The sequence below is a fragment of the Macaca mulatta genome, chromosome 20, assembly GCF_049350105.2.
Source record: "Macaca mulatta isolate MMU2019108-1 chromosome 20, T2T-MMU8v2.0, whole genome shotgun sequence".
NCBI classification, from domain to species: Eukaryota; Metazoa; Chordata; class Mammalia; order Primates; family Cercopithecidae; genus Macaca; species Macaca mulatta.
The window spans coordinates 44,026,530-44,053,842 of NC_133425.1; the positions used below are offsets into that span (position 1 = coordinate 44,026,530).

The following is a 27,313-nucleotide window of genomic DNA, read 5'->3' on the forward strand; positions in this document are numbered from 1 at the left end:
CACGATTTTTTGTTAAATCTAAGAACATCAGGAGATATGACTACTCAGATTCAAGGACACTGACATTTGTCAAGTAGGATGCAAAAAGAGGGCCCTTCCTGCCCACCCCGCAGACAGGGCTCATCGTATGAAAGGCAAGTATCGAGAACGAAGGCTCTGGAAACAAACTCCTTAGGTCTGAATCCTGCTGCCCTACTTAGGAGATGGAAAAACCTAGAAAAACTTGGTTACCTAGGAGGAGGAACATACTGTGTTGCTTTTTGGTTTGCAAAGGGAGGGAAGTAGATAGAGGTGCTGAAGAGGTCTGAAATGCTGATTTAGGCAGAAGGTGAGTCACCACTTTGAGTTTCAGTTTCCCCAGCTGTTAATTAAAAAAAAAAAAAAAAAAGACAGCGGGGTGGTGGTGGGGAGGATAAAATCTACCTTATTAGAAGCCATTAAGGGCTGCAAATTCCTTCTGAAGTAACCTCTGATGTTCTATAAGCGTTATGTAAATGTTAGTTGTACGTAATATCGATACAAGGAATAATGCTGTTTTTTTACATATTAAATATCAGGCCAGGCGCGGTGGCTCCCGCGTGTAGTCCCAGCACTTTGGGCGACCGAGGTGGGAGGATGACTTGAGTCCAGGAGTTTGAGACCTGCCCGGGCAACATAGTGAAATCTCGTCACTACAAAACAAACAAACAAACAACAACAAAAAAAATGAGCTGGGCGTGGTGGCGCGCTCCTGCGGTCTTAGCTCCTCGGGAGGCTCAGGTGGGAGGATCACTTGAGCCCGGAAAGTCGAGGCTGCAGTGAACTGAGATCGCGCCACACTGCACTCCAGTGTGGGTGACAGAGTGAGACCCTGTCTCAAATAGAAAAAAATAGGTAAATAAACATACATCCTTTCTTTCTGACATTCTCCGAGCGTTTTATTACTATTAATGTTTTTTTGCCGATTCTCAAGGGGAACTGAGATCCCAAAAAGGCTCAGAACTGCAGTAGTGGAGGCCCGGGGCTGGGGGATAAAGGCTTAGGTGGTGGATAACGAGGCTGCGGGCCCAGCACCAGGCCTTGCGTACCATCCTGGTGGCCGGGGAACAGATAACAACAGGCGACATGCGCAGCGCGCCCGGTCCGTTGCCACAAGCTATGCCCGCGCTTCATGCACATCCCCCACTTTCATCCTTGCAACAGCCCTCTGAGGTAGGTACTTTCGTCAGCGCCACTTTACAAATGGGGAAACTAAGGCTCCGGGGATCAAGCCGCTATCCAAGGTCACATGGCTCGCGAGCCGAGAAGGCAGGTTCGCGGACTCCCGAGACTGCGTTCCCAACCCCGGCGCATCGCGGCGGACGACGGGGGCGGGGAGGAGCGGGCGCCCGGAGACCCAGACCGATCCAGGCCGCGGGCGCGCGGGGGCGGCGGCCAGACTCACCTTGGCGCTGTGCACCGCCTCCTGCGCCCCGCAGAGCTGCAGCCAGATGCGCGCGGGCAGCGGCTCCTCAGCCCCTAGCGCGCCGAGCACGGCCAGGTTTACGCCGAATAGGCCCTCGATACGGCCGCGGCTCTGCTCCAGCAGCTCCGCCTTCTCGGCTGGCGCCGTGAACTCGTCCAGTACCGCCCGGGCCGCCATGGCGGGCGCGGCCTCCCGCGGCGGCGCCGGGGGCCGGCGGCGGCGACGCCCCCTCAGCTTGCTACCGCTGCTCCCAAGCCAGTCAGGCGGCGTCGGCCGTTCCCGGCCGCCTCGCCCCCGCCCGCACCCCGCCGCCCGCCCTCAGGCCCAGCTATACCATCCCGCCACGACCGCAGCAGCTTGGCAACTGCTGGCAGAGAACCCCTCCGCCCCTTTGCCGCCGCCGCCGCGGGCCGAGCCCCACCGCCGCGCATGCGCCCCAGTCGAAGCCGTCATTGAGGTTCGCCGCCCCCTAGGGGAAGGGAGGTGGGTGTGGGCGACGGAAGTTGACGTCACCCACAGTCGCCATGTTGGTTGAGAGTAAAGGGATGGTTCTGGAGGCCTGGGCGGACTTCTTTGATGAGGGCAAAGTGCTTTCGGGGAATCTGGTGGATGTAAATGTATGGGTTTATAGCTGGGGAAACTTAATTGCCAGGAGGCGAGACTGAGAGTGTCACACAGGGATTGGACTTGACCTTAGACATCTTGACGCTCAAACCAGGATTCTAGCAGTTGAGTTATTCAGTTTCACATTAATCCACAAGCAGATGGGACCTTTCTCTCTGTTTCTTCCCTTCCTCCCTACGCTGTTACCTTCTTAGCTGCCCTTCTCACTTTTTTCTCTTTCCCTCTTTCAGTAAAAATGGTAGCAAGAAGAGAAGAAAATGGGCATACTTACGGAGAATTGAAAAGAAAAAAATGATTAAGATACATTCAAGAAGGCCGGGAGTGGTGGCTTACACCTGTAATCCCAGCACTTTTGGGGGCAGAGGCGGGCGGATCACCTGAGGTCGGGAGTTCAAGACCAGCCTGACCAAGATGGAGAAACCCTGTCTCTGCTTAAAAAAAAAAAAAAATTAACAAGGCATGGTATCCCAGCTACTAGGGAGGCTGAGGCAGGAGAATCACTTGAACCCTGGAGGCAGAGGTTGCGTGTGGTGAGCAAAGATCGCGCCATTGCACTCCAGCCTGGGCGACAAGAGCGAAATTCCGTCTCAAAAAAAAAAAAAAAAAAAAAAAAGATAAATTCAGGAGAGTGATTTCTGTGAGGGAAGAAAGGGGATATGTTATGGGAGTAGCCCCAAAAGTGGGAGTTTGGGGGCTCACTCATGATCTTACCTGGGACTGGGGCAAATAAACCCTAACCCCTCTCCAGGTCTGTTTTCTGATCTGTAAAATAAAAGGCTACACTCAATTATTTCTAAGGCCTTTTCCAGGTTTTATATTCTCTTGAATCCATGAAAACAGATTGTGGAAGATAAAGTGTTGAATTCCTTTCCTTCAGCTAAATATTGTGGCTATAGCAGATAGGGGCTCTGGGAATATTACCTCTCTACTTTTTAATTCTTCATCTATAAAATGTAGATAGCAATAGTACTTCCTATGGTGAATATTAATATAGTACCCAACACTGTAAGTGCTCACTGAACATTATTATTATTGCTAACTTAGCAATATATTTACGGCTCAATTTTCAGGAAAAATCTTTTTGTGGATTATGCAACCACAGTGAACTTGTGGGCCCAGGAGCCTGTGCCATCTGTGTACATCCCCACTAGAGGAAAAGGAGGAGGAGCTAAAGATGCCTTAGTTGGAAATACCAAGGGGGAATGGTCTTTGTAGCAGGATTTACCCAAGGTAAAACCTGTGAGAGATCCAGCCTGATGGGGGTTTCCATATGTCTCAGAAACTCAGGTGTGGTCTCCCAGTGCCCCACCAAGAGGTGATTCAGCACAGGGAAGAGAACCACTAGGCTCACAGATCAACAACTTCCTGCTCCCCTGGGCTTTTCCCTTGATGTCCACACAACCGGCAGCCTTGCTCCATCAGGTAGATGAACTGGGATTGGCTGAGGCAGGTCAGGTGGCAAGTGTGGCATTGCTGATGTATTGCTTGCAGAACCGCAATCTATCAGTAAGGCATGTTGTCAACACAGCATGTTATTTCCTGCCTTATTGCACTCACCTTAAACGGAATTGCTATTGTTCAGTGATTGGACAGGGCTTTCCCTAGGGCTGGTTCCTGTTTGCTCCCAGTGACTTCCCTGCTTGCGATTCTTAATTGCTTAATTGTAAGAGGTGAGGAGGGAGGCTGCCTTGAAAAACACACCACAGTGCCTTCCTCTCCCCACTTCCCTCCAAAAAAATCCTACCCAAAACCAACAGAAGCAGTGCAAACACACACCCTTAAAAAATGCTGGGCCATGAAGCTGTGCTCGTAAGTCACTGGGTTGGTGTATAATTGAAGATACATAGTTTTGGGAGGATTTCCCCCAGTTTTAATTTAAGACTTGCCAGGCTAGGTGTGATGGCTCACACCCATAATCCCAGCACTTTGGGAGGCCAAGGAGGGGTGTATCACTTGAGCCCAGGAGTTTGAGACCAGCCTGGCCAACATGGTGAAACTCTGTCCCTATTCAAAATATAAAAAGTTAGCCGGGTGTGGTGGCACATGCCTGTAATCCTAGCTACTTGGGAGGCTGAGGCAGGAGAATTGCTTGGACCCAGGAGGCAGAGTTTGCAGTGAGCTGAGATAACACCACTGTACTCCAGCCTGGGTGACAGAGCAAGACTCCATCTCAGAAAAAAAAAAAAAAAAAAAAAAGACTTGCCAGTTCATATTTGGTCAGCATTTCCCTTTAGGGAACTCTCAAGGTTTCCTGAGTGTAAGGAACAAGGAGAAAGAGAGAGAGAGAAATCCCCTTTCAAGAACTCCCTTACTTCATGCTGTTTCTCACTCAACCACAACTTACCTCGATTAACCAGCCTTGCCTATCTGGCTGGCCTGACCAGCCAGGATAGTTGATGCCAGAGATGAAACCTTATGGATTCTGTATTCTAGATACTTTAGCTTTGTTTTTCCTTAACAATCTCATAACAACCTCATGAGCCCATAAAATGGTGTGGAGAGAATCACTTATTCTTGCTTCTCATATTTTCAAGGACAGGAGGAGATTCCTATTCTATTTCCCAGTGGGGCCAGGTGTGGAGGAACATGTCTATCTAGCTTTCATCCCCCTTTTCCCCAAAGCAGGAGGAGGATTTCTCTGACTGGTAACTTTCTGAGAAGGTGCGGTGCTGGGTTGGACCATCCTATGCCCTGGTAATGGGCTGTCTGCAGTTGCTGTGTTAGTGACTGGGGGTAAAGTATTTTCACCTCAACCACATCCTCCAGTCTAGCTGTTGTCAGCAATGAAGATGACATTTTGATCTCTACCTGGCTGACATCTGCTTTTCTTCCTTAGTTCTGAACTCAGAAGGGGCAGAAAGAGTGTTTATTGGTCTCCTAAAACTCCAACAGTGGTTGCTATTGTTTTTCTTCCTGTTTCAAAGATGAGGAAACCAGCCGGGGGTGGTGGCAGGTGCCTATAGTCTCAGTTACTTGGAAGGCTGGGGTGGGAGGATTGTTTAAGCCTGGGAGTTCAGGGTGTGCCTAGGCAACATAGGGATATCCTGTCTCTTACCTGGCCCCCCCACAAAAAATGTAAATTAAGGGGAAAAAAAGAGGAAACAGAAGGATAGAGAAGTTCTGGAATGTTCCACAGAGCTAGTCAGTGAAGTGGTAGAAATAGCCATTTGAATCCAGGCAATCTGACTGTATCCAAGCAGCTTGGCTTCAAAATGCATTTTAAAACCTTGTTTTCTTTCCTTCTTTCTCCCTAGTCTCAAGATACAACTTTGAGACAAGCTGTATATGTGTTTCCTGTCATGTTGACATACAGCCTCAGAATGGACTGTGAACCTCCACTCCCTATTCTTCCCCATTCCATGCTCCCATGCCGTATGCACATTTATTTACCCAAACGCTTGTCAAGCACACACCATGCTCACTTATCTGGTCATGAATTTCCTTAGAAGCTTCGGGGCTGGATCTTTTGTGTGTGTGTGTGATGGAGTCTTGCTCTGTCTCCCAGGCTGGAGTGCAGTGGCGTGATCTTGGCTCATTGCAACCTCTGCCTCCTGGGTTCAAGCAATTCTCCTATCTCAGCCTCCCGAGTAGCTGGGATTACAGGCGCACACCACCACACCCAGCTAATTTTTGTATTTTTAGTATAGATGGGGTTTCGCCATATTGGCCAGTCTGGTCTCAAACTCCTGACCTTAAGCGATCTGCCCACCTCGGCCTCTCAAAGTGCTGGGATTACAGGCGTGAGCCATTGTGCCCATCCAGGGGCTGGATCTTGACATGGACCTTATACCTCCAGAATTCTCTCCCCAGTCAAGGCTGAAATTTACTCCTGGCTACACTCACTCACGTTTACTCACGCTCACGCACTAGAAATTAACTGCAAGACTGGCTGCAGTTCATTTGCAACCTGGTCAGGCCCAGGATGGCACTGGCCCCTTCACCAAAGGGAACAATAATTCAAGATAAGCTGTTGGAGTGGATCGCACCACTGACCCCTCCTAGCCCCCTTCCTCTCCATTCCAAACCCCTCTCTCTTTAAAAACCCCTGCATTCCCTCCATAAATTGAAGGGTGGAAATTTTTGGAAAGAATCTTGCCCACTCCTTCTCTTATTAGCATGGATGATAAAATCTCCTTATCACACTTTGCTCTTGTTATTCTGGCATTTTTGTACCAGTGGCGAGTAGACCCTTTGCTGGTTACATGAGTCTGCTGAGTGACCTTATGTGCTATGCCATAATGACAGGAGCAGCAAGCTTGGATATGCAGCCAGCCCCTTCTTCTGCCCTCATGCAAAGGTAAGCAAGAGGAGATCACATGGTCTCATGACCAACCCCTTAGTCTTGGACCCTCCTTGCCGTGGGATGCTGTCAAAACCAAACAGACCTGCACAGGGAATGTTGCTCGGCATGCCCAACCAATCAGATCAGCAGACGAAGATGCTTCCTGGCTAGCAGTGTCTACGTTGGTGTGTCTTCCTGCGTTCTGTGTTTTTGGTACAGTCACATGTAGGGCCTTTGAGCAAGAAACGGTAATATGATCATTTTTCAACTACACACACAAGGTTTTAATAAATTTGCAAACTGTTCAACCTCTCTCATCCCCTGTCAACAGTCCAAGCCACCATCATCTCTCTGACAACCATGAGGTCTCCCCATAGTCTTTTTGGCCTCTCTGTAAATGTCAAGAGCTACAACAAGTATGAGATTCAGATAAATTATTTACAAATATTGATGCTGCAGCCAGAGTGATCTTCTCAAATTGCAAATCTCTTTTTTTTTTTTTTTTTTTGAGAGACGGAGTCTTGCTCTGTCGCCCGGGCTGGAGTGCAATGGCCGGATCTCAGCTCACTGCAACCTCTGCCTCCCAGGTTTACGCCATTCTCCTGCCTCAGCCTCCTAAGTGACTGGGACTACAGGTGCCCGCCACCACGCCCGGCTAATTTTTTGTATTTTTTAGTAGAGACAGGGTTTCACCATGTTAGCCAGGTTGGTCTCGATCTCCTGACCTCGTGATCCGCCCATCTCGGCCTCCCAAAGTGCTGGGATTACAGGCTTGAGCCACCGCGCCCGGCCTCAAATTGCAAATCTCATCTGTCAGACCCTTACTTAGGGTAAGGGTCCAAGAGCTTTCCCTCAGGGTCAGAATAAAATCCAAAGCCCTTGCCTTGAGTGACAGCCCTTGCCAGACCTGCCTCCTGCCCGCCCTACCTCTGCTCCTCTCTGCACTGGGCCCAGCTCACACCATGGCAGGGCATTTGCACTCACTGTTCCTTCCTCCTGTTTTATTTATTTATTTATTTATTTATTTATTGAAATGGAGTCTCATTCTGTCCCCCAAGGCTGAAGTGCAGTGGTGTGATCTCGGCTCACTCTAACCTCTGCCTCTTGGCTTCAAGCAGTTCTTGGGTCTCAACCTCCTGAGTAGGTGGGAGCACAGGCGTGCGCTACCACTCCCAGCTAATTTTTAGTAGAAATGGGGTTTCACCATGTTGGTCAGGCTGGTCTCAACCTCCTGACCGCAGGTGATCCACCTGCCTCGGCCTCCCAAAGTGCTGGAATTACAGGTGTGAGCCACTGCACCCGACCACTTCCTCCTATTTTCTTTTTTTTTTTTTTTTTTCTGAGACAGAGTCTCGCTCTGTCACCCAGGCTGGAGTGCAGTGGTGTGATCTTGGCTCACTACCTCTGCCTCCTGGATTCAACAATTCTCCTGCCTCAGCCTCCCAAGTAGCTGGGATTACAGGCATGAGCCACCGTGCCTGACCGAGCCCTATTTTCATTTAGTTAACTCCTCACCCTCCAAAGCTCCATTGAAGAGTTATCTTGTCAAGAATTCATTCACTGGTCTCTCTGATGAGCCAAGTCTCCTGCTGCAGGCTCCTGGCACTGTGGCCCTGTCACTCGTGGCACTAGGGCCAGTTTTATGTGTGCTTGAGTGATGGGATTGACTCAGGTCCACCTCCACCATCAGACTGTCAACTCTATGGGGGCAGTGATCTGAGGCTGAACTGAGCTTGACGTATTCCAGGAACAGAGGACAGGGCAGGATGCACCCCTCCAGAAACACGCAGAGACAGGATGAGACCAGACTCTCCAGAATGTATGTGGTGGGCCTGTTACAGATTTTGTATTTTATCTTAAGTATAATGAGGAAAAAAAAGCCTTCTCAGGTTTTGTTTTGAGACAGGGACTTGCTCTGTTGTCCAGGCTAGAGTATGGTGGTGCCATCATAGCTCATTGCAGCCTCAAACTCCTGGGCTCAAGTGATCCTCCTGCCTCAGCCTCTCAGTCTGAGTACCTGGTTCTACAGATGAACATGACCGCACTTGACTAATTTTTAAATTTTTTGTAGAGACGGGGTCCTACTATGTTGCCCAGGCTGGTCTGGACTCCTAGCCTCAAGCAACCCTTCTGCCTTGGCCTCCCAAAGTTCTGTAATTGTAGGAGTGAGCTGCTGCCCCTGGCATTCCCAGGTTAAGCAGTGAATGCATCATCTAATTTATGCTGTAAGATTTGTCTCCCTTTTCTGGGGAAAAAGCGTGGTGGAGGCCAGAGTAGACTGGGAAGAACATAGGTGCATATATATATATGTTTATGTAGAATATCTTCCATACCACAACAATTCCATCCAATCCCCTTTCTCAAACATGGAGGGGCTGGGTTTCCTCTCGGCATGGTAGCCAGTTCCAAGTAAGACTGTTTCACCAGCGAGCGTTCCATGAAAAAGGAAGTGGAAGCTTCCTTCTACTTCTAGTAAGAACACTTGCTGGGGAAATAGTCTTACTTGGAACCTGGCTACCATGCCGAGAGGAAGTCTAGCCCCTTCATGTTTTGTTTTTGTTTTTGAGATGGAGTCTCACTCTGTCACGTAGGCTGGAGTGCAGTGGCGCGATCTCTGCTCACTGCAAGCTCCGTCTCCCGGGTTCACACCATTCTCCTGCCTCAGCCTCCTGAGTAGCTGGGACTACAAGCACCTGCCACCACACCCGGCTAATTTTGTTTTTGTCTTTTTAGTAGAGACAGGGTTTCACCATGTTAGCCAGGATGGTCTTGATCTCCTGAACCTGGTGATCTGACCCCCTTCATGTTTGAGAAAGGGGATTGGATGGAATTGCTGTGGTATGGAAGATATTTTTTATATATATATATATATAAAAAATATAAATATATATATATATTTTTTCTTCGCGGTGGCAGTATTGGTCTAGGTGCCAGAGGATGGGGGCTTGGACCAGGAAGTTGCAGTGGGGAGGGAGTGGAGGAATCTGAGAGCTATTTTGGAGGAAGAATCTTTCCACTTAAGTGTGGAAGGCGTGCTTCTCCTTAGCTGCAGGAAAAGCTCAATGCGTCCGCTGCTTCTAGTCTTTCATTCTCTCCCTTTATATATTTCCTTTGCATTTTTATTATCCATGTATTGAAACTCCTCTGACATTGATGCAAACTGCTACAACTGCCACAATACCGAGAGGAGCTATTTATAACACGCAGTCATCTTAGGTGGGAACACAGCTCTCTGCCAAGTGCTACTACAGAGATTGCCGGCTGTCTGCCAGCTCCCAAATGTTTCTAATTCAAAGCATTTTCCCATCACCCTCTACAGCTAGGATTTCTCAACAGGGGCACAATTGACATTTTGGGTGAGATAATTCTTTGTTGTAGGGGCCCGTCTTGTGAATTGTAGAATGTTTAGCAGAATCCTATCCTCTACTCACTAGATGCCAATAACAACCACTCCCCTACACCCAGTGTAACAAAAAAAACGTCACCAGATACTGTCTAATGTCAAAACTGTCCCCAGTTGAAAATGATTGGTCTACAGAGATAATTCAGAGAAAGCCCTGCCCCTAGGGCTGAGCTAATAATTCAGCATTTAGCCAGGTGCAGTGGTTCATGCCTGTAATCCCAGCACTTGGGGAGGCTGAGGTGGGTGGATTGCTTGAGCCCAGAGGTTCAAGACCAGCATGGGGCACACAGCAAGACGCCCCCATCTCTGCAAAAGATCTTAAAAAATTAGGTTGAGCACGGTGGCTCATGGCTGTAATCCCAGCACTTTGGGAGGCCAAGGCGGGCGGATCACCTGAGGTCAGGAGTTCGAGACCCGCCCGGCCAACATTGTGAAACCCTGTCTTTACTAAAAATACAAAAATTAACCGAGCATGGTGGTGTGCACCTGTAATCCCAGCTTCTTGGGAGGCTGAGGCAGGAGAAATATTTGAACCTGGGAGGTGGAGGCAGCAGTGAGCCAAGATCATACCACTGTACTGCGGAGTGGGTGAGAGAGCAAGACTCTTCTCAACAAACAGGAAAAAAGAAAAAAAAGCCAGGCATAGTGGTCTTAGCTACTTGGGAGGCTATGGTAGGGGGATGGATTGAGCCTGGAAGGTTGAGATTGCAGTGAGCCATAATTGCACCACTGCACTCCAGCCTGGGTAATAGAGTAAGACCCTATCTCAAGGGGAAAAAAAAAAAAATAGAGAATTCAGCATCCTCTTTCTACATACTCCATGGGGGACACACACATCAAATCTAATGAAGGCTTAATTAGTTAAGGGTTTGTGGTTGGTTGTGTGTCCACCAGAGTGACTGGGGCATCGGCCCACTGTCTCTCACTGCTTCTCATCGGCTCATCAATAGAACACGTTCTTGCCAGGCCTACCTGTCTTTAAAGCCCAGCCCACTTCTCACTTCTTCCATGAAACCTCCTTGTCCTACTCAACTTCCTGTGGCTGGTTAGGACAATTGAATAATTGATTACTTAATTGATTGATTCATTCATTCAACAAATATTTACTGAGCACCTACTAAGTGCCAAGCACTATTCTAAGTTCTGGGAATGTAACACTAAACAAAGCAATGTCTGCTCTCATCAGCTTACATATGAGGGGCGAAGGCAGGCAATGAATGAATGAACAAGTGAATAAATGTTACAGTGTCAGTGAGCAACTGCTGGCAAATCTTCCCTCTAACAGCCCCAAGCCTCAGGCTGCAGAGGCGCTTGGAGGTGACTCTTCACTATAAGGCCCTGTCTGACCCACCCTCTTTAATTTACAGAAGAGGAACCCAAGAGCAAGAGGGGAAGTGCCTTGCCCACAGTTCCATGGTTGTCTTTTCCTACAGTGTAACCCAGTGCAGACACCTCTTCAAGCACAGGCTCACTGAAACTGTGTCGAGGGAAGGGCCACTCCACCTCCTCCATATTCCCTGTACTCACTTGTCTGGCCAGCTGCCCTGGGTCCTGCCTCCCTGTAGCTGCCTCCACAGCAGCAATGCACTGGGGCAGAGGCAGGAAGACCCCTCAGGAAGGTTGTGGGACAGGTGATCGGTCACCAGATATGGGAGGCCAGCCGGGTGACCTCTTGGGACCACCTGACCCTGTGATACCATCAGCTTGGCATCGGACCTCAGGGGTGGGGTGGGCTTACAGGAAATCGGGCCTCTACCCTTCCCCTCCAACTTACCAGTCAAAAATAACTCCCAGTTTCCGGAAGAATGTGTATCTTGCAAGAAGCCCTGGAATCCATTGCCGGGCACAGAATGTTGGTCAGGGTTCCCTTTGTTTGGCAGTGTGGAGCCAAACAAACTTGACCCCTCCCTCTTGGACTTTGCTTGACTTTCCTTTCACCACCTGTTACCTCATTTCATTCTGAATTCCTGTTGGTTTCTGCGCTGGAATCCCTGGTTTTCCTCAAGTGTGGAAAACACAGCACTGATGAGATACCAGTTGCTTTTCAGTGGTAAACTGCCAGACTGGTAAGAAATCGTGACTGTTGTGTATTTATTTTTGTAGTTCTCTTCTGTTTTGGTGAGAAATACTGGGCTTCTAGTTAGTATAGCAATAAACTGTTTCTCTTATATTTAGCTCTACTTATTTACGTATTTATTTATGTTTTAATACAGGTAACTCTTTTTTTTTTTTTTTTTTTGAGACGGAGTCTTGCTCTGTAGCCCGGGCTGGAGTGCAGTGGCCGGATCTCAGCTCACTGCAAGCTCCGCCTCCCGGGTTTAGGCCATTCTCCTGCCTCAGCCTCCGGAGTAGCTGGGACTACAGGCGCCCGCCACCTCGCCCGGCTAGTTTTTTTTTTGTATTTTTAGTAGAGACGGGGTTTCACGGTGTTAGCCAGGATGGTCTCGATCTCCTGACCTCGTGATCCGCCCATCTCGGCCTCCCAAAGTGCTGGGATTACAGGCTTGAGCCACCGCGCCCGGCCTAATACAGATAACTCTTGTTTGTTTATTTTAGAGACAGTCTTGCTCTGTCGCCCAGGCTGGAGTTCAGTGGTGTGATCTCGGCTCACTGCAGCCTTGAACTAACTCCTGGGCTCAAGCGATTCTCCTACCTCAGCCTCCTGAGTAGCTGGGACTACAAGTGTGCACCACTACACCTGACTAATTAAAAAAAATATATGGGCCCTTGAGGTCAGTGCCCTGCTTGGGTCTCTTCCAAGCGTACTTTCCTTTCTTTCGTGTTCTAAAACCTTTTAAATAAACTTCCACTCCTGCTCTGAATTTTTTTTTTTTTTTTTTTTTTTTAGAGATGAGGTCTTGCTATGTTGCCCAGGTTGCTCTCAAATTTCTGACCTCAAGAGATCCTCCAGCCTGGGCTTCCCAAAGTGTTGGGATTACAGGCATGAGCCACTGTACCTGGCCTACATTTAACTTTAAAAAGTGAGTTGAAGAAAAAAATAACTGAGTCATATTTCAGGTGACGTGTAGGTACGTCCAAAATCATGAAGGGGATGTAAATGACTCAGCGTGGGAAATTCTCAGTTGGTGCCTCAGGACCCAGGACTCTGTCCCTGGGGTTGGGGTTGCTAGCAGCCGCAAGTCTTTGGGGAAGCCCGTGTAGGGTCTAAGACCACCGAGCTTGCGACCGAGTCCTGGCCCCTCCGCTCCTGGTGCTGCGCGGCCTTCACTGCTTCCGGGACAGGCTTCCCCGTTTCTGCAAGGCGGAGGGTCCCCCGCCCTTCCTGCGGAGACTCTCGCTTTTTTTAAAACAAAAATTTTATGTTACTTTTTAACTTTTAAGTTCTGGGATACATGTACAGAACGTGCAGGCTCGTTACATAGGTATACGTGTGCCATAGTGGTTTGCTGCACCTATCAACCCGTCATCTAGGTTTTAAACTCCTCATGCATTAGGTATTTGTCCTAATGCTCCCCCTCCCCTTGTCCCCACCCACCGACAGGACCCGGTGTGTGATGTTCCCCTCCCTGTGTCCATGTGTTCCCATTGTTCAACTCCAACCTCTGGACACTCGCTTTTTCACCGTCCTGCCAACTTTGCTGCTTAGACCTGGACACAGAGTGCAGCGGGAAACTGTTGCAGCTCTCACACATACCTATCAAGCATTTACTGAGCTCCTGCTAACACAATCTTGCTCTCTCTAGGAACCGCTCCCGGTTCAGGGCGCCTTGAGTCCGTGGCGCCACCTGCTGTTCCCACGGCGCCAGCGCAGCCTGCGAGACCGTCCCAGCTCTTTCCACTCGAGCGCGAGGGAGACTCCGTGGCCACCCGCGGCACGCAGAGCTTCTGGGAGCCGGTGGCAAGGCCGAATTGGGATGCAAACCAAATGCACGTGGGTGACTGGCAGAAAAAGCCTCCCACAGATGGGAGGGATTTCGGAGGGAACCGAAAGAAAGTTGGTAAGCACCTACAGCCCGGAGCTTGGCTTTCTTTTTCTCTCTGACAAAAAAGCTCGGAAGGACACTTTCAGGCAACCAGGGGCGACTGGGTCTGCTGCTACCCGCGCTGCTTCCTCGAATGTGGAGAGAGCAGCTGGGGAGGTGGGGGAGTGCATCAGAAGCTCAGTAAAACGCAACGGGGACTTTGCACCTTCTTTTTGCTGCTTCAAGTGGAAGGAAGGTGATCAGATGTCAGAGTGGGGAGGGCGACTTCCTCCATCCCTACCCCCGCCCTCAGGTCACATGAGGGAAATTACTCCCCAAAGCTCTCTTTCTTAGCACTGTCTGGCGATGACTTCAGAACTTCTCAGCATCTAGAACGACAACCTTAGCATGTCAGTCTGCCTGGGCCTGCCACCTCCCAAGGCCCAGAAGTGACACCCAAGGGCACAGGGCATCTCCACTTAGCTGTTCTCAGCTTTGATGTGCCCGAATTAAAGGGGCAGGGTGGGCCGGTGCGGTGTCTCACGCCTGTAATCCCAGCACTTTGGGAGACTGGTTGGGGGGGGGCGGATCACGAGGTCAGGAGTTTGAGACCAGCCTGGCCAACACAGTGAAACCCTGTCTCTACTAAAAATACAAAAATTAGCCAGACATGGTGGCACGCGCCTGTAGTCCCAGCTACCCGGGAGGCCGAGGAAAGAGAATCACTTGAACCCGGGAGGTGGAGGTTGTGGTGAGCGGAGATCGGACACTGCACTCTAGCCTGGGCGATAGAAGGAGACTCGACCTCAAACAAACAAACAAACAAACAAACAAAAAACAGGTGGGGGCAGAGTGTTAAAATACAGTGGCTCAGGTTCCATCCACCCTATTAGATTGTAGCTTAGTGGGTTTGGGGTGGAACTCCTGGCATGGATATTTTTAACAGGAACCCCAGGTGTTCCTGGTGCTCCATAGGTTGAGAACTCTTGCTCTGGCTTCCAAGGCACGCGCTTTGTCCAACGTTCTTCCAAGTGCAGTGCAAAATAAGAGTCACTGTGAACTCACAGCGTTCTTGGGCTAGATTCTGTGCTCCTTGCTTTACAAGAATTCTCATTTAATGCTCCCAGGAATGCTTTGATGGGCATCATTTTCATGTGCATTTTGAAGAACGGGGAAGCCTGGGCAACATGGCGAAACCCTGTCTCTACCAAAAATACAAAAACTAGCCAGACATGGTGGTGCATGCCTGTAGTCCCAGCTACTTGGGAGGCTGAGGGGTGAAGATCACTGGAGCCCAGGAGGTCAAGGCTGCAGTGACCCGAGATTGAGTCACTGTACTCTCCAGCCTGGGCAACAGAGCAAGACCCTGTCTTGAAAAAAAAAAAATGGGGAGACAAAGGCTTAGAGAACTTACTTGACTTTTCCAATGCCCGTAAATGGCAGGGATGGGATTTGAATTCAGTTCAGTCTGATTTCAAGCACATGTTCCCCTTTTTTTCTAACTCTTTCACAGTGTAACAAGTCTCTTTACTCAACTGAAATAGACATCAATGATGTATTTGGGCATAATGATTTTTTTTTTCTAATTTGACTTTAAGTTCTGAGATACATGTGCAGGACGTGAAGGTTTGTTACACAGGTATACATGTGCCATGGTGGTTTGCTGCACCTATCAACCTGACATCCAGGTTTTAAGCCCTGCATGCATTAGGTGTTTGTCCTAATACTCTCCCTCCCCTTACCCCCCACTGCCTGACAGGCCCCGGTGTGTGATGTTCCCCTCCCTGTGTCCATGTGTTCTCATTGCTCAACTCCCACTTATGAGTGAGCACATGCAGTGTTTGGTTTTCTGTTCCTGTGTTAGTTTGCTGAGAATGATGGTTTCCAACTTCATCCATGTCTCTGCAAAGGACATGATCTGACTTTTTTTTATGGCTGCATAGTATTCCATGGTGTATACGTGGAATACTATCCAGTCTATCATTGATGGGTATTTGGGATGGTTCCAAGTTTTTGCTATTGTAAATAGTGCTGCAATAAACATACGTGTGCACGTGTCTTTATGGCAGAATGATTTATAATCCTTTGGGTATATACCCGGTAATAGGATTGCTGGGTCAAATGGTATTTCTGGTTCTAGATCCTTGAGGAATCACCACACTGTCTTCCACAATGGTTGAACTAATTTACACTCTCACCAACAGTGTAAAAGTGTTCCTATTTCTCCACATCCTCTCCAGCATCTGTTGTTTCCCGACTTTTTAATGATCACCATTCTAACTGGTGTGAGATGGTATCTCATTGTGGTTTTGATTTGCATTTCTCTAATGACCAGTGATGATGAGCTTTTTTTAATATGTTTTAAAATGTCTTCTTTTGAGAAGTGTCTGTTCATATCCTTTGTCCAATTTTTAATAGGGTTGTTTGTTTTTTCTTGTAAATTTGTTTAAGTTCCTTATAGATTATGGATATTAGACTTTTGCCAGATGGATAGATTGCAAAAATTTTCCCCCATGCTGTTGGTTGCCTGTTCATTCTGATGATAGTTTCTTTTGCTGTGCAGAAGCTTTTTAGTTTAATTAGCTCCCATTTGTCAATTTTGGCTTTTGTTGCAATTGCTTTTGGTATTTTAGTCATGAAGTCTTTGCCCATGCCTATGTCCTGAATGGTATTGCCTAGGTTTTCTTCCAGGGTTTTTATGGTTTTAGGTTTTACATTTAAGTCTTTAATCCATCTTGAGTTAATTTTTGTATAAGGTATAAGGAAGGGATCCAGTTTCAGTTTTCTGCATATGGCTAGCCAGTTTTCCCAGCACCATTTATTAAATAGGGAATCCTTTCCCCATTGCTTGCAGGTTTGTTGAAGATTAGATGGTTATAGATGTGTGGTACTATTTCTGAGGCCTCTGTTCTGTTCCATTGGTCTATATATCTGTTTTGGTATCAATAGCCTTGTAGTATAGTTTGAAGTCAGGTAGCATGAGGGCATAATGATTTTTAAATTAATTTCTAAAATAGGCAACACAGGGCTGGGCGTGGTGGCTCACGCCTGTAATCTTAGCACTTTGGGAGGCTGAGGCAGGTGGATCACAAGGTCAGGAGATCGAGACCATCCTGGCCAACATGGTGAAACCCTGTCTTGACTGAAAATACAAAAGAAATTAGCTGGGTGTGGTGGCCAGGTGCCTATAATCCCAGCTACTCAGGAGGTTGAGGCACAAGAATTGCTTGAACCCAGGAAGTGGAGGTTGCAGTGAGCTGAGATCATGCCACTGCACTCCGGCCTGGTGACAGAGTGAGAATTCATCTCAAAAAAAAAATTACATAAGTATTAAAATACATTCATAACAATGTGAATATACTTAACGTTACCAAACTGTACAGTTGAAAGTGGTAAAGATTATATATTTTATGTTTTTTTAATACCACAATTTTTAAAAAGGCATTCAGTGGAAGGGTGCCCACAGATGGTAGGGATTTTGGAAGGAACCGAAAGAAAGTTGGTAAGCACCCACAGCCCCAAGCCTGACCTTTTTTGCTCTATAACATAAAAGCTTGCAAGGGCACTTGCCCTGTGCCCTGCTTATTCAGTTAATCACTTAATTGATCATGCTGTCATCTTTTTCTGCCTAACTCCCCGAAGTAGGTGCCATTATTATTCCCTACTTTGAGATGAAGAAAGTAAGGCACAGAGAGGCTGAGCAACTCGTCAGGGTCACACAGCTCCTGACTGGCAGATTGTGAGTCCGGGAGGTTTGGCTCCAGGAGCTGCCCTCCTTTCCACTCTCTGCTGCCTCCGGGACCTTTTCTCTTTGTCTTGGGAAGTCAGGGAGGGAAAGCTGGGCCATGTTTACTTTAATTCAACATAAAACAATAACATTTGATCTAGCAGAAGTGTATTGTGTTTGAGTTCCGGCTCTGCTAATAATTAGCTGTTACAACCTTGGGACAGTTACTTGATGTTTTTGTTTATCATCCATAAAACGGGAACAATGACACTGGTTTCACAGGGCTGTTGTGCGGCTGGGTGAACCGGCATGCATGAGGAACTTGGCTCACTGCAGCCTTGACTTCCAAGAGGTCGCCAATTCCATTTGCCACAAATGGGCCAGGTCCTCAGAGTATGGAGCCCGGAAGCGCAGCACAGACCCCACCCAAGAGCTTGTCAGAAATGCACAGTGCTGGCTGGGCGCGGTGGCTCACCCCCGTAATGGGAGGCCGAGGCGGGCGGATCTCCTGAGCTCAGGTGTTCGAGACCACCCTGGGCAACCTGGTGAAACCCCGTCTCTACTGAAATACAAAAAATTAGTTGGGCGTGGTGATACTCGCCTGTAGTCCCAGCTACTCGGAAGGCTGAGGCATGAGAATCGCTTGAGCCCCCGGAGGTGGAGGTTGCGGTAAGGCGAGATAGCACCACTGCACTCCAGCTTGGGCTACAGAGCGAAGACTCCGTCTCAAAGAACAAAAACAAAAACAAACAAACAAAAAAGAAATGCACAGTGCCAGACCCCATCCTAAACCAGCGGAATCAGAATCTGCATTTTCACAAGGTGCCCAGGTGAGGCGTAAGCGTGCTACAGCCCGAGAAGCCCTTCTCTACAGCAGTGGATTCAATCACCTTCCACTAGTACCCCCTGCCCAGTTATGCCCGTGGTGTGGGGTTGGGGCTGGGCAGCCCAATTTTACCAGCTGCTTTCAGCCTATTCCGAGGTGTGGGGATCCAGCTACAAGAAAGAGCAGAGATAAAAGAAGGAAGCAGTTTCATCACTTTTGACGTGACAAAGAGGACACGTTTTTGGCTGGAGTTCTCGGACTCTGTCATCTTTTTCTGGGTTCTCGTTCCGTCCTGACTCAACTTGGCACTTTGAGAAATGAAACTTAAGCTACTCAGGAAGGGTGGCTGGAGACAACAGTGCCACCTTGTGGCAGCAGCCTGGCATTACCGTCCTGGAAGGCGACTGTTTAAATGGAAAGCACTGTGATAATAGGGCAGTCATAGAGAAATCTCAGTGAGCCTTTATTATATGCCAGACATGCCAAGTCTTCTTCATGGATTTGTTTATTTAAAACTCACAAGAGTAAGAAGTAGGTACTATTATTATTCCCAGTGTTACAGGCCTGGAGGAACGGAACTTGAGAGAGAGGGAGCTATGCTCATGAGCTCTGGGTAGTGAGGGCTGGAGCTGGAGCCAACTTGGGCAGTCTGGCTTTAAAGTCCATGATTCCAACACTTTTTCTTTTTTTTTTTTTTTGAGACGGGGGCCTCACTCTGTCGCCCAGGTTGGAGTACAGTGGTGCAGTCTCAGCTCACTGCTACCTCTGCCTCCCAGGTTCAAGCGACTCTCCTGCCTCAGCCTACTGAGTAACTAGGATTTACAGGCACGTGCCACCATTCCTGGCTAATTTTTGTATTTTTAACAGAGATAGGGATTTCACCATGTTGGCCAGGCTGGTCTCGAACTCCTGACCTCAAGTGATCAACCTGCCTCGGCCTCCCAAAGTGTTGAAATTACAGGTGTGAGCCACCAAGCCTGGCCTGATTCTAACCTTTGGATATATTTCCTTTGTAATAAAAGAAGGACCCCTTTCTGGTGGGGATCCCCAGATTTTAGACTCTTTAGACCTGTGCTGTTTTACTGACTGGAAGCAGGAAGCCCTGGATGGGGACCCAGGGACCTGGGCTCTGGTGTTAGCTCCCTTCTCTCCTACCCAGGCGAGTCCCGGGCAGTCATTCAGTTTCTTTTTCTGAGTTTGTATGTGGGAGATAATAATATTTGACCTGTTTGCCTTATAGCATCTTTGCAAGAATCCATGGAAAACACACAATTGGAATTAAAATTGTATAGCAGTGGGAAAGACAAGGTAGTGTCTGATATTCTTAGCAAATAAAAGGGTAAAAAGATGTGATTTTCCCTGATACCTCAAACCAACTGCACTTGAATTAATGTAGAAACAGAAAACCAAATACCCCATGTTCTCACTTACAAGTGGGAGCAAAATATTGGGTACATAGGACATAAAGATGGAAACAATAGACACTGGGGACTCTAGAGGGTAGAAGGAGGGAGGGGCAAGGGTTGGAAAACTACTTTTTGGGTCCTATGCTTATTTCCTGGGTGACGATAGAATCAATCGTACCTTAAACTTCAGCATCATGCAATATACCCATGTAACAAACCTGCACGTATATCCTCTGCATCTAAAATAAAATATGAAATTAAAAAAGAAAAGAAGAGATGTGGCCGGGCATGGTGGTTCACGCCCGTAATCCCAGTACTTTGGGAGGCTGGGGCGAGTGGATCACCTGAGGTCAGGAGTTTGAGACCAGCCTGGCCAACATGGTGAAACCCCATCTCTACTAAAGATGCAGAAAATTAGCCAGGCATGGTGGTGGGTGCCTGTAATCCCAGCTACTCAGGAGGCTGAGGCAGGAGAATCGCTGGAACCTGGGACGTGGAGGTTATAGTGATCTGAGATCATGCCACTGCACTCCAGCCTGAGGAACAAGAGGAAACTCCTTCTCAAAAAAAAAAAAAAAAAGAGAAGAGACGTGATTGTGCTAGGTTAACAATAAACCCTAAACTCTCAGCACTTCAAAAGAACAGAGTGTCTTCCTCACCCCATGCTGTGTGTCCACTGCAGATCCACCAGGGCCTCTGCTTGTCTTAGTCACTCAGAGGCCTCGGGTGACAGAGACTCCATCTCAGCACATGCTTCTGTGACCCAGCAGACAGTAAAAAGAGGATGGGGACCACGGACTGACCTATCTGCTTCTGCCTAAAAGTGACACATGTCATTTTCACTCATATTTCATGGACCAAAGCAGATCACATGGCCGAGCACGCGCTCAAGTGGGTGGAGAGGTGCAGCCCCACCATGTGCCCAGAAAGAGAACTGAGCATCTGCGACCTTTCTTTCTTCTTTTCTGCTTTCCCCCTTCCCTTCTTCCTGCTTTCCTTCCCTTCTTATTTACTAAGTGCCTACTATTTAGATGATGTATCCTTACTGGGATTATCATTTGTTATTTGAAACATTTAAACAATAAATTTAATTTGTTTTGTTATTTATTATTTACTTTTTTTTTTTTGAGATGGAGTCTTGCTGTGTCACCCAAGCCGGAGTGCAGTGGCACGATCTCAGCTCACAGCAACCTCTGCCTCCCAGGTCCCAGCAATTCTCCAGCCTCAGCCTCCTGAGTAGCTAGGGTTACAGGCATGCACCACTGTGCCAAGCTAATTTTTATATTTTCAGTAGAGATGGGGTTTTGCCATGCTGGCCAAGCTGGTCTCAAACTCCTGAGCTCAGGTGATCCATCCACCTCGGCCTCCCAAAGTCCTGGGATCATGGATGTGAACTACTGTGCCTGGCCTGTTTTTATTTTCTAAAGATGGGGTCTTGCTCTGTTGCCCAACCTAGAGTGTAGTGGCTATTCACAGATACTATCATAGCTCACTGCATAGCTCACTGCAGAACCTGGGTTTACTGATGCATACCACTGCACCCAGCCTCACTGAGATTATAAAATAAGACAAAACTCCAGTCCTCAAGGCTCACATGATCTCATGGCAAAGTCAGAAAAGCTGACCGAGGTCAGCACAAGCTGATATGTGAACACAGATATGAGGCAGCTCACCCAGCTTGGGGTGAAGCTATGGAAGGCTTCCTGGAGGAAGTCCCCAAGGAAGATAGGAACAAGCCTGGTGAGAGGCAGGGGAACCTGAATAGTGCAGCTCATGCCTGTAATCTGAGCTACTAAGAAAGAAGGCGGAGGTGGGAGGATATCTGGAAGCCAGGTGTTCAAGACCAGCCCAGGCAACATAGCAAGACTCTTAAAAAAAAAAAAAAAAAAAGATGCAGGGAGATCATTTTCAGTGGAAAGAGCAGAAGATGTAAATGTCTGCAGGAGAGCTCTGTGGCCAGCAGTAAGATGTTCTGCAGGCCTGAGGAATGTTGGGGAGGGTGGTGCGAGGATGAGCAGGCACAGCAGGAAGTGGGACCAGACCACTTAAGGCTTGGGGGCCATTAGAGAGTGGATTTTGTGAGAAGGCCATGGGGGCCCTAGAGAGGCTGGTTAAGCATTTTTTTTTTTTTTTTTTTTTTTTTTTTTTCCTATTTAGCCTTGACTTGAAACTCATAAATTTGTTTTTCTGAGACAGGGTCTCACTATATTGCCCAGGCTGAACTCAAACTCCTGGGCTCAAGCTATCCTCCTGCCTCAGTCTTCCAGGGTACTACAGGTGTGAGCCACCATGCCCACCTGCCAAAGAAAGGTTTTAAGCAGGACATTAACACAGTGAAGTCCTCTCTGTAGGGTGGGTTGGAGGGGAAAGGATTGAGAACAGAGAGACAGTCAGCACTTTGAGAGGCTGAGGCAGGTGGATCACTTGAGGTCAGGAGTTTGAGAACAGCCTGGCCAACATAGTGAGATCCCATCTCTACTAAAAATACAAAAATTAGCTGGGCGTGGTGGTGTGTGCCTGTAATCCCAGCTACTCAGGAGGCTGAGGCAGGAGAATCACTTGAACCCAGGAGGCAGAGGTTGCAGTGAGCCGAGATGGCACCACTGCATTCCAGCCTGGGCAACAAGAACGAAACTCCATCTCAAAAAAAAAAAAAGAAAGGAAAGATAGAATGCTGATGCCATAGCTAGAGGGAGATGACAAAGCCTGAAATGCAGGTAATGTTTGGGAACATAGAGAGGATAAAATTGATCAGAGAGGTGATATGATGCAGAGGCAGCCTATAGGACTTGGTTTTTATGGAAAGTGGGAGTAACACTGAACCTTAAAAATGTCTGGGTTTCAAATGGCGTGGAATGGCTGAGGTCTATTATTCATTCAGGATACTTATTAATGTCTATCATGGGTTCTTTCTAGGTGCTTGGAATACACAGGTGATAAAAAAGACCAAAAAAAAAAAAAAAAAAGGAAGAAGACAATTCCCTGCCCTTGTGAGGTTGATATTCCAGTGGGGAGCAGGCAGTAAATACCAAATCTAAATACGTACATTATAGGGTATATTAAAAAGTAGACCACATTGGGGGAAAGGCAGGGAAAGAATGGTCGGGAGAGTTGGGAAGGGAGGGGTGTCAATATTTTAAGTAAGGCAGTTAGAAAAGATCTCATTGAGGACTGGCTGAGTGGCTCACACCTGTAATTCCAGCACTTTGGGAGGTCAAGGCAGGAGGATTGCTTGAGCTCAGGAGTTCAAAACCAGCCTGGGCAACATAGTGAGATATTGTCCCCACAAATAAAAAAATTAGCCAGGGTGGTGGTGCACACCTGTGGTCCCAGATACTTGGGAGTCTGAGAAGGGAGGATCATTTGAGCCCAGGAGTTTGAGGCTGCAGTGAGCTATGATTGCGCCACTGCACTCCAGCCTGGGCAACAGAGTTCAGAAAAAAAAGAACAAAAAGAAAAGAAAAGATCTAATTGAGAGGTGACATTTGAGAAGCGTCTTCAAGGAGGCAGGAGTAATGGAGAGGGTGTGTTCTCTGCTCCAGAGGCTAGACTGAGAGAGGAGGCAGGCGGCATGCACACCAGTTCCCAGGAGAGATGTTTCCCTTAGGTGGCCTTCCGTGACATCCACCACACACTTATGCTTCCATCTCACTTTCCAGGACTCACATACGCGACCATCTCTGTCTCCAGGGAAGACTGGGCCATGCAGGGAGGGGAGATGGATGCCAAGCCAGGCGTCTGCTGCCTCAGAAGGTGACAGTTGAGCTGGGTGTTGGTGAATGAATGCACAGGCTTATTTCAGTGAGTAGAGATGATGAGGGGCATTCCAGGCAGAGGAAACGGAACGTAAAGGCAGAAAGGAGTGGAAAAGAATGTCTGGGAGAATACACGCTGGATGGAGTGACTGGAAGAGTGTGTGTGTGTGTGTGTGTGTGTGTGTGTGGGCGGGGGCGGGGGTAAGGGTGAAGCAGACACAGAGGTCACAGAATCAGATGCTCTCAGAGTTGAGGCAGGAAGTGAATGAAGCGGACAGAGATTAAGCAACAGGGAACTGTGGAGACTGTGGCATCTTGGTGTGCCCAGCTCCCGTCTGAAGTGGGTAGCTGTGATTTTGCTGCAAGTCATGTAAGAACATAGGACCAAGGGGGCTGGATAGTCTAATTTCTTCTGAGCAGCCAGGAATCTAGATTTTTATATACAATCCTCCAGTTTTAACTAATTAAACATTTTAAGCATGCTAAGTGAACATGTCGGTAGCTTGGACATGGCCCATAGACAGCTGGTTTGTGTGGGGTAATATAGGACATAAGGGGGTGGACCCACAGTTTGTTGCTGGAATCAAGCTCAATAAAATATCTCAAAGGGCAACAGGGGCAAGTTGAAAAGAAGGAGGCTAGTTAGCCAGTTAAGACTGATCACTTTGTCTCAGGGTTTCGTTCTAAGCTTTGTTGGTTTAGAAATTATGGGGAGGGGGAGGGGGGAGGGGGGAGGGATTGCATTGGGAGTTATACCTGATGTAAATGGCGAGTTGATGGGTGCTGACGAGTTGATAGGTGCAGCACACCAACATGACACAAGTTTATATATGTAACAAACCTGCACGTTATGCACGTGTACCCTAGAACTTAAAGTATAATAATAATAAAAAATTAAAAAAAAAAAAAAAGAAATTCTGCCAGGTGCAGTGGCTCAGGCCAAGGGTGGTGGCTCACGTCTGTAATCCCAACACTTTGGAAGGCTGAGGCGGGCCTATCACTTGAGATTAGGAGTTCAAGACCTGCTTGGCCAACATGGTGAAATCCCATCTCTACTATAAATGCAAAAATTAGCCAAGTATGGTGGCATGTGCCTGTAGTCCCGCTACTTGGGAGGCAGAGGTTAGAGAATCGTCTGAACCCAGGAGGCAGAGGTTACAGTAAGCTGAGATCGCACTATTGCACTCCAGCCTGGGCAACAGAATGAGACTGTCTCAAAACAAACAAACAAACAAACGAAACAGAAATTCTGCTTTTCTTTTCTCAATACTGACATGAGCAGACTCAGTAGGACTGGCTTACACTAACTATCAGCCTGGATGGGCTAGGTTCTGCTCCAGTAACAAATAATCTCCAAACCTCAGCAGCTTCACACAACAAAACTGTATTTCTTGCTTATTCTGTACGTTTAGCACAGGTCAGCAGAGGGACTCCTTTCATCGTTGTGCCCTGGGATCCAGGCTGATAGAGTCTCCATTTCAACCATTACACAGGAAGGAAAAGAACTGTAGCAAATCCCTCACTGTCTCTTTCTCCCTAGAAGAGCCCCATGTTGTTCCATTCCCTTTTCATTGACAAAAGCAAGTCACATGGAAAGCAAGTCACGTGGACTCAACTAATTTCAAAGGAGTGGAAATGCAATCCTAGTAGGTTCTTGGGAGGAGAGAAGAGCTGGAATATTTGGGGTCAGCCCTAATTACTACCTTGCCAGCCATGCTTACAGGAGGTGGGTGGAGAAACCATGAGACATGTAACAGATCGAGCTCAGACTCCTGTACTCCTTGACGGGCACATTTCCTCCTCGTCAGCAGCCCTTTCTGGGAGGCACAGCCAGGTGGACCACACCATCCTCATGGTCGGCGGCATCCCCTGAGCTTCCAGCTCTACTCTAAGGTAAGTGCCTAGGTTAGTTCCCTACACCCTCTGCTCCCTGATCCTGGACAGTGTCTAAGACCACACAGACTCCTGTGTTTCTGCCCCATCTTCCTAAGTTGCCCTACACACATTCCCTTTGGACAAAGATTGTTCTGTCAGTTGTTTATGTCTTTCTTTTAAAAAAAAATGAGAAAGGGTCTTGCTCTGTCATCCAGGCTGGAGTGCAGTGGCACAAACACGGCTCACTGCAGCCTGGACCCTCCTGGGATTAAATGGTCCTCCTGCCTCAACCTCCCAAGAAGCTGGGACTGTGGGTGCACACCACCATGCCCAGCTAATTTTTTGATTTTTTTTTTTTTTTTTTTTTTTTGGTAAAGACAGGGTCTCACCTTGTTGCCCAGGCTGGTCTGGAACTCCTGGGCTCAAGCAATCCTCTCAAAGTGCTGGGATTATAGGCGTGAGCTACCGTGCCCAGCCTGTTTCTATCTTTCTAGATCCATTCGCAACCAGACAACACTGTGGTTGTTTTGATTGGATTTGGGATATTCTAGAGACTCATCGATTTTTTATATATAAGCACTTTTTTTTTTTTTTTTTTTGTGACAGAGTCTCGCTCTGTCACCCAAGATGGAGTACAGTGGCGCGATTTCAGCTCACTGCAAGCTCCGCCTGCCGGGTTCATGCCATTCTCCTGCCTCGGCTTCGCCAGTAGCTGGGACTACAGGCACCCACCACCATGCCCAGCTAATTTTTCTATTTTTAGTAGAGACGGGGTTTCACCTTGTTAGCCAGGATGGCCTCAATCTGCTGACCTCGTGATCCGCCTGCCTCAGCCTCCCAAAGTGCTGGGATTACAGGCGTGAGCCTTGGCACCCTGCCATAAGCACTTCTTGGTCATGAGTGATATCCTCTTTTTTCTTTTGTTTTTTCATCCAGTGACTTGTAAATAAGAATGAGCAATGTCTTCAGGTGTTTAAACCTGATTCTTATTTTTTGCCTTTTCCCCCCCTCATTTTACTTTCAAACTTTGACTTTTCCTTTGTAATCCCCTGCAGCCTGATTCTTCTAACCATGGCCCTCATATTGAATTCACCATCCTGTCTCATCCTGCACTTAAGCCCTGTGATGGGCTAGCTCGTGTCTTTCCAAAATCTGTTTGTGGAAGTCCTAACCCCCAGTACCTCAAAATGGGACTGTGTTTGGACACAGGGCCTTTAAGGAGGTGATTAAGGCAAATGAGGTCATGTGGGTGAGCCCTAATGCGATATGACTGCTGTTCCCATAAGAAGAGATTAGGACGCTGAGAAGCGCAGAGGAAAGGCCACATGAGGACACAGGGAGAAGATGGCATCCACGAGCCAAGGAGAGAGGCCTCAGAAGAAACCGGTCTGGCTGATTTTGGCCTTCCAGCCCCCAGAACTGGAGGAAAATAAATTTCTGTTGCTTAAGTCACCCAGTCTGTAGTAATTTGTTGTGGCTGTCCCAGCAAACCAATATAAGCCTCCCTGCCTCCCAAAAAATGACCTTAATCCAGATTAAGTATATACAGTGAAGGCTCCTATTGAAAAAATGGGATCTAGGTGGACAAGAGTTACTGCAATGTTGAGGCCTGGGAGGAGCACATGCCTTCCCAATGATCACCTTCGAGTGCAGTGGTGAGTGGTGAGTTCTAATGGTGTTTTGCAAGTGTGGTATATACACTGGTGGTACAGAAAATGAGGTTAACGGATGAGCATGATGTATACAGTTGGCCCTCTCTATATTTGTGAGTTCTGCATCTGTGGCTTCAACCAACCAGGAATTGCATTGTACTAATTTTATTTAGATTAATTAATTAATTTTTGAGATAGGATCTTGCTGTGTCACCCAGGCTAGAGTGCAGTAGCACGATCTTGGCTCACTGCAACCTCCGCCTGTTAGACTCAGGTGATCCTCTCACCTCAGCTTCCCGAGCCTGGGACTACAGGCGGGAGTCAACAAGCCTGGCTAATTTTTTGTAACTTCTTCTGGTAGAGATGGGGTTTCACCATGTTGCCCAGGCTGGTCTG

The 27,313-nt window shown here is 47.9% G+C and overlaps 2 protein-coding genes and 1 long non-coding RNA gene across 6 annotated transcripts in view; 2 read left to right on the forward strand and 1 right to left on the reverse strand.

Moving 5' to 3' along the window:
- N4BP1 (NEDD4 binding protein 1) overlaps window positions 1-11,668 on the reverse strand; it is an 82,913-nt gene extending 71,245 nt beyond the window's left edge. For 2 of the 3 annotated variants that reach the window (XR_013411604.1, XM_001109863.5), the window contains exon 1: window positions 1,424-1,810. Coding sequence is in view for 1 of the 3 variants with exons in the window: in XM_001109863.5 (XP_001109863.4) it covers window positions 1,424-1,621 (198 nt within the window). In the remaining 2 variants the exon portion in view is untranslated. Of the gene's footprint in view, window positions 1-1,423; window positions 1,811-6,453; window positions 6,583-11,527 lie in introns of those variants that run through there. The other variant, XM_077985645.1, reaches the window with a different exon arrangement.
- Window positions 934-26,717, forward strand: LOC144337948 (uncharacterized). Of its 2 annotated transcripts, XM_077985646.1 has the most exons (3): window positions 934-1,191; window positions 13,458-13,712; window positions 26,321-26,717. In XM_077985646.1, the coding sequence occupies exons 1-3, from the start codon at window positions 1,105-1,107 to the stop codon at window positions 26,489-26,491; spliced, it is 513 nt and encodes a 170-aa protein (XP_077841772.1). In that variant the 5' UTR covers window positions 934-1,104; the 3' UTR covers window positions 26,492-26,717. The 2 variants fall into 2 exon arrangements, 1 of the variants encoding a protein (XP_077841772.1); XR_013411605.1 differs by lacking the exons at window positions 934-1,191; window positions 26,321-26,717 and adding an exon at window positions 11,670-11,819 and having other exon boundaries at window positions 13,458-13,597.
- On the forward strand, window positions 17,151-25,246 carry LOC144337949 (uncharacterized). The gene is made up of 3 exons (XR_013411607.1): window positions 17,151-17,178; window positions 23,295-23,388; window positions 25,202-25,246. It is a non-coding gene; the product is annotated as an uncharacterized LOC144337949 (long non-coding RNA).
- Window positions 26,718-27,313: the final 596 nt, after the last annotated feature.

Coding starts and splice junctions, on each gene's coding strand:
- LOC144337948 (XM_077985646.1), top strand. CDS start 1,105: ATGCGCAGCGCGCCCGGTCCGTTGCCACAAGCTATGCCCGCGCTTCAT. Junction 1,192..13,457: donor CCTTGCAACAGCCCTCTGAG/GTAGGTACTTTC, acceptor TGCTCTCTCTAG/GAACCGCTCCCGGTTCAGGG. Junction 13,713..26,320: donor AGGGAACCGAAAGAAAGTTG/GTAAGCACCTAC, acceptor AATCCCCTGCAG/CCTGATTCTTCTAACCATGG.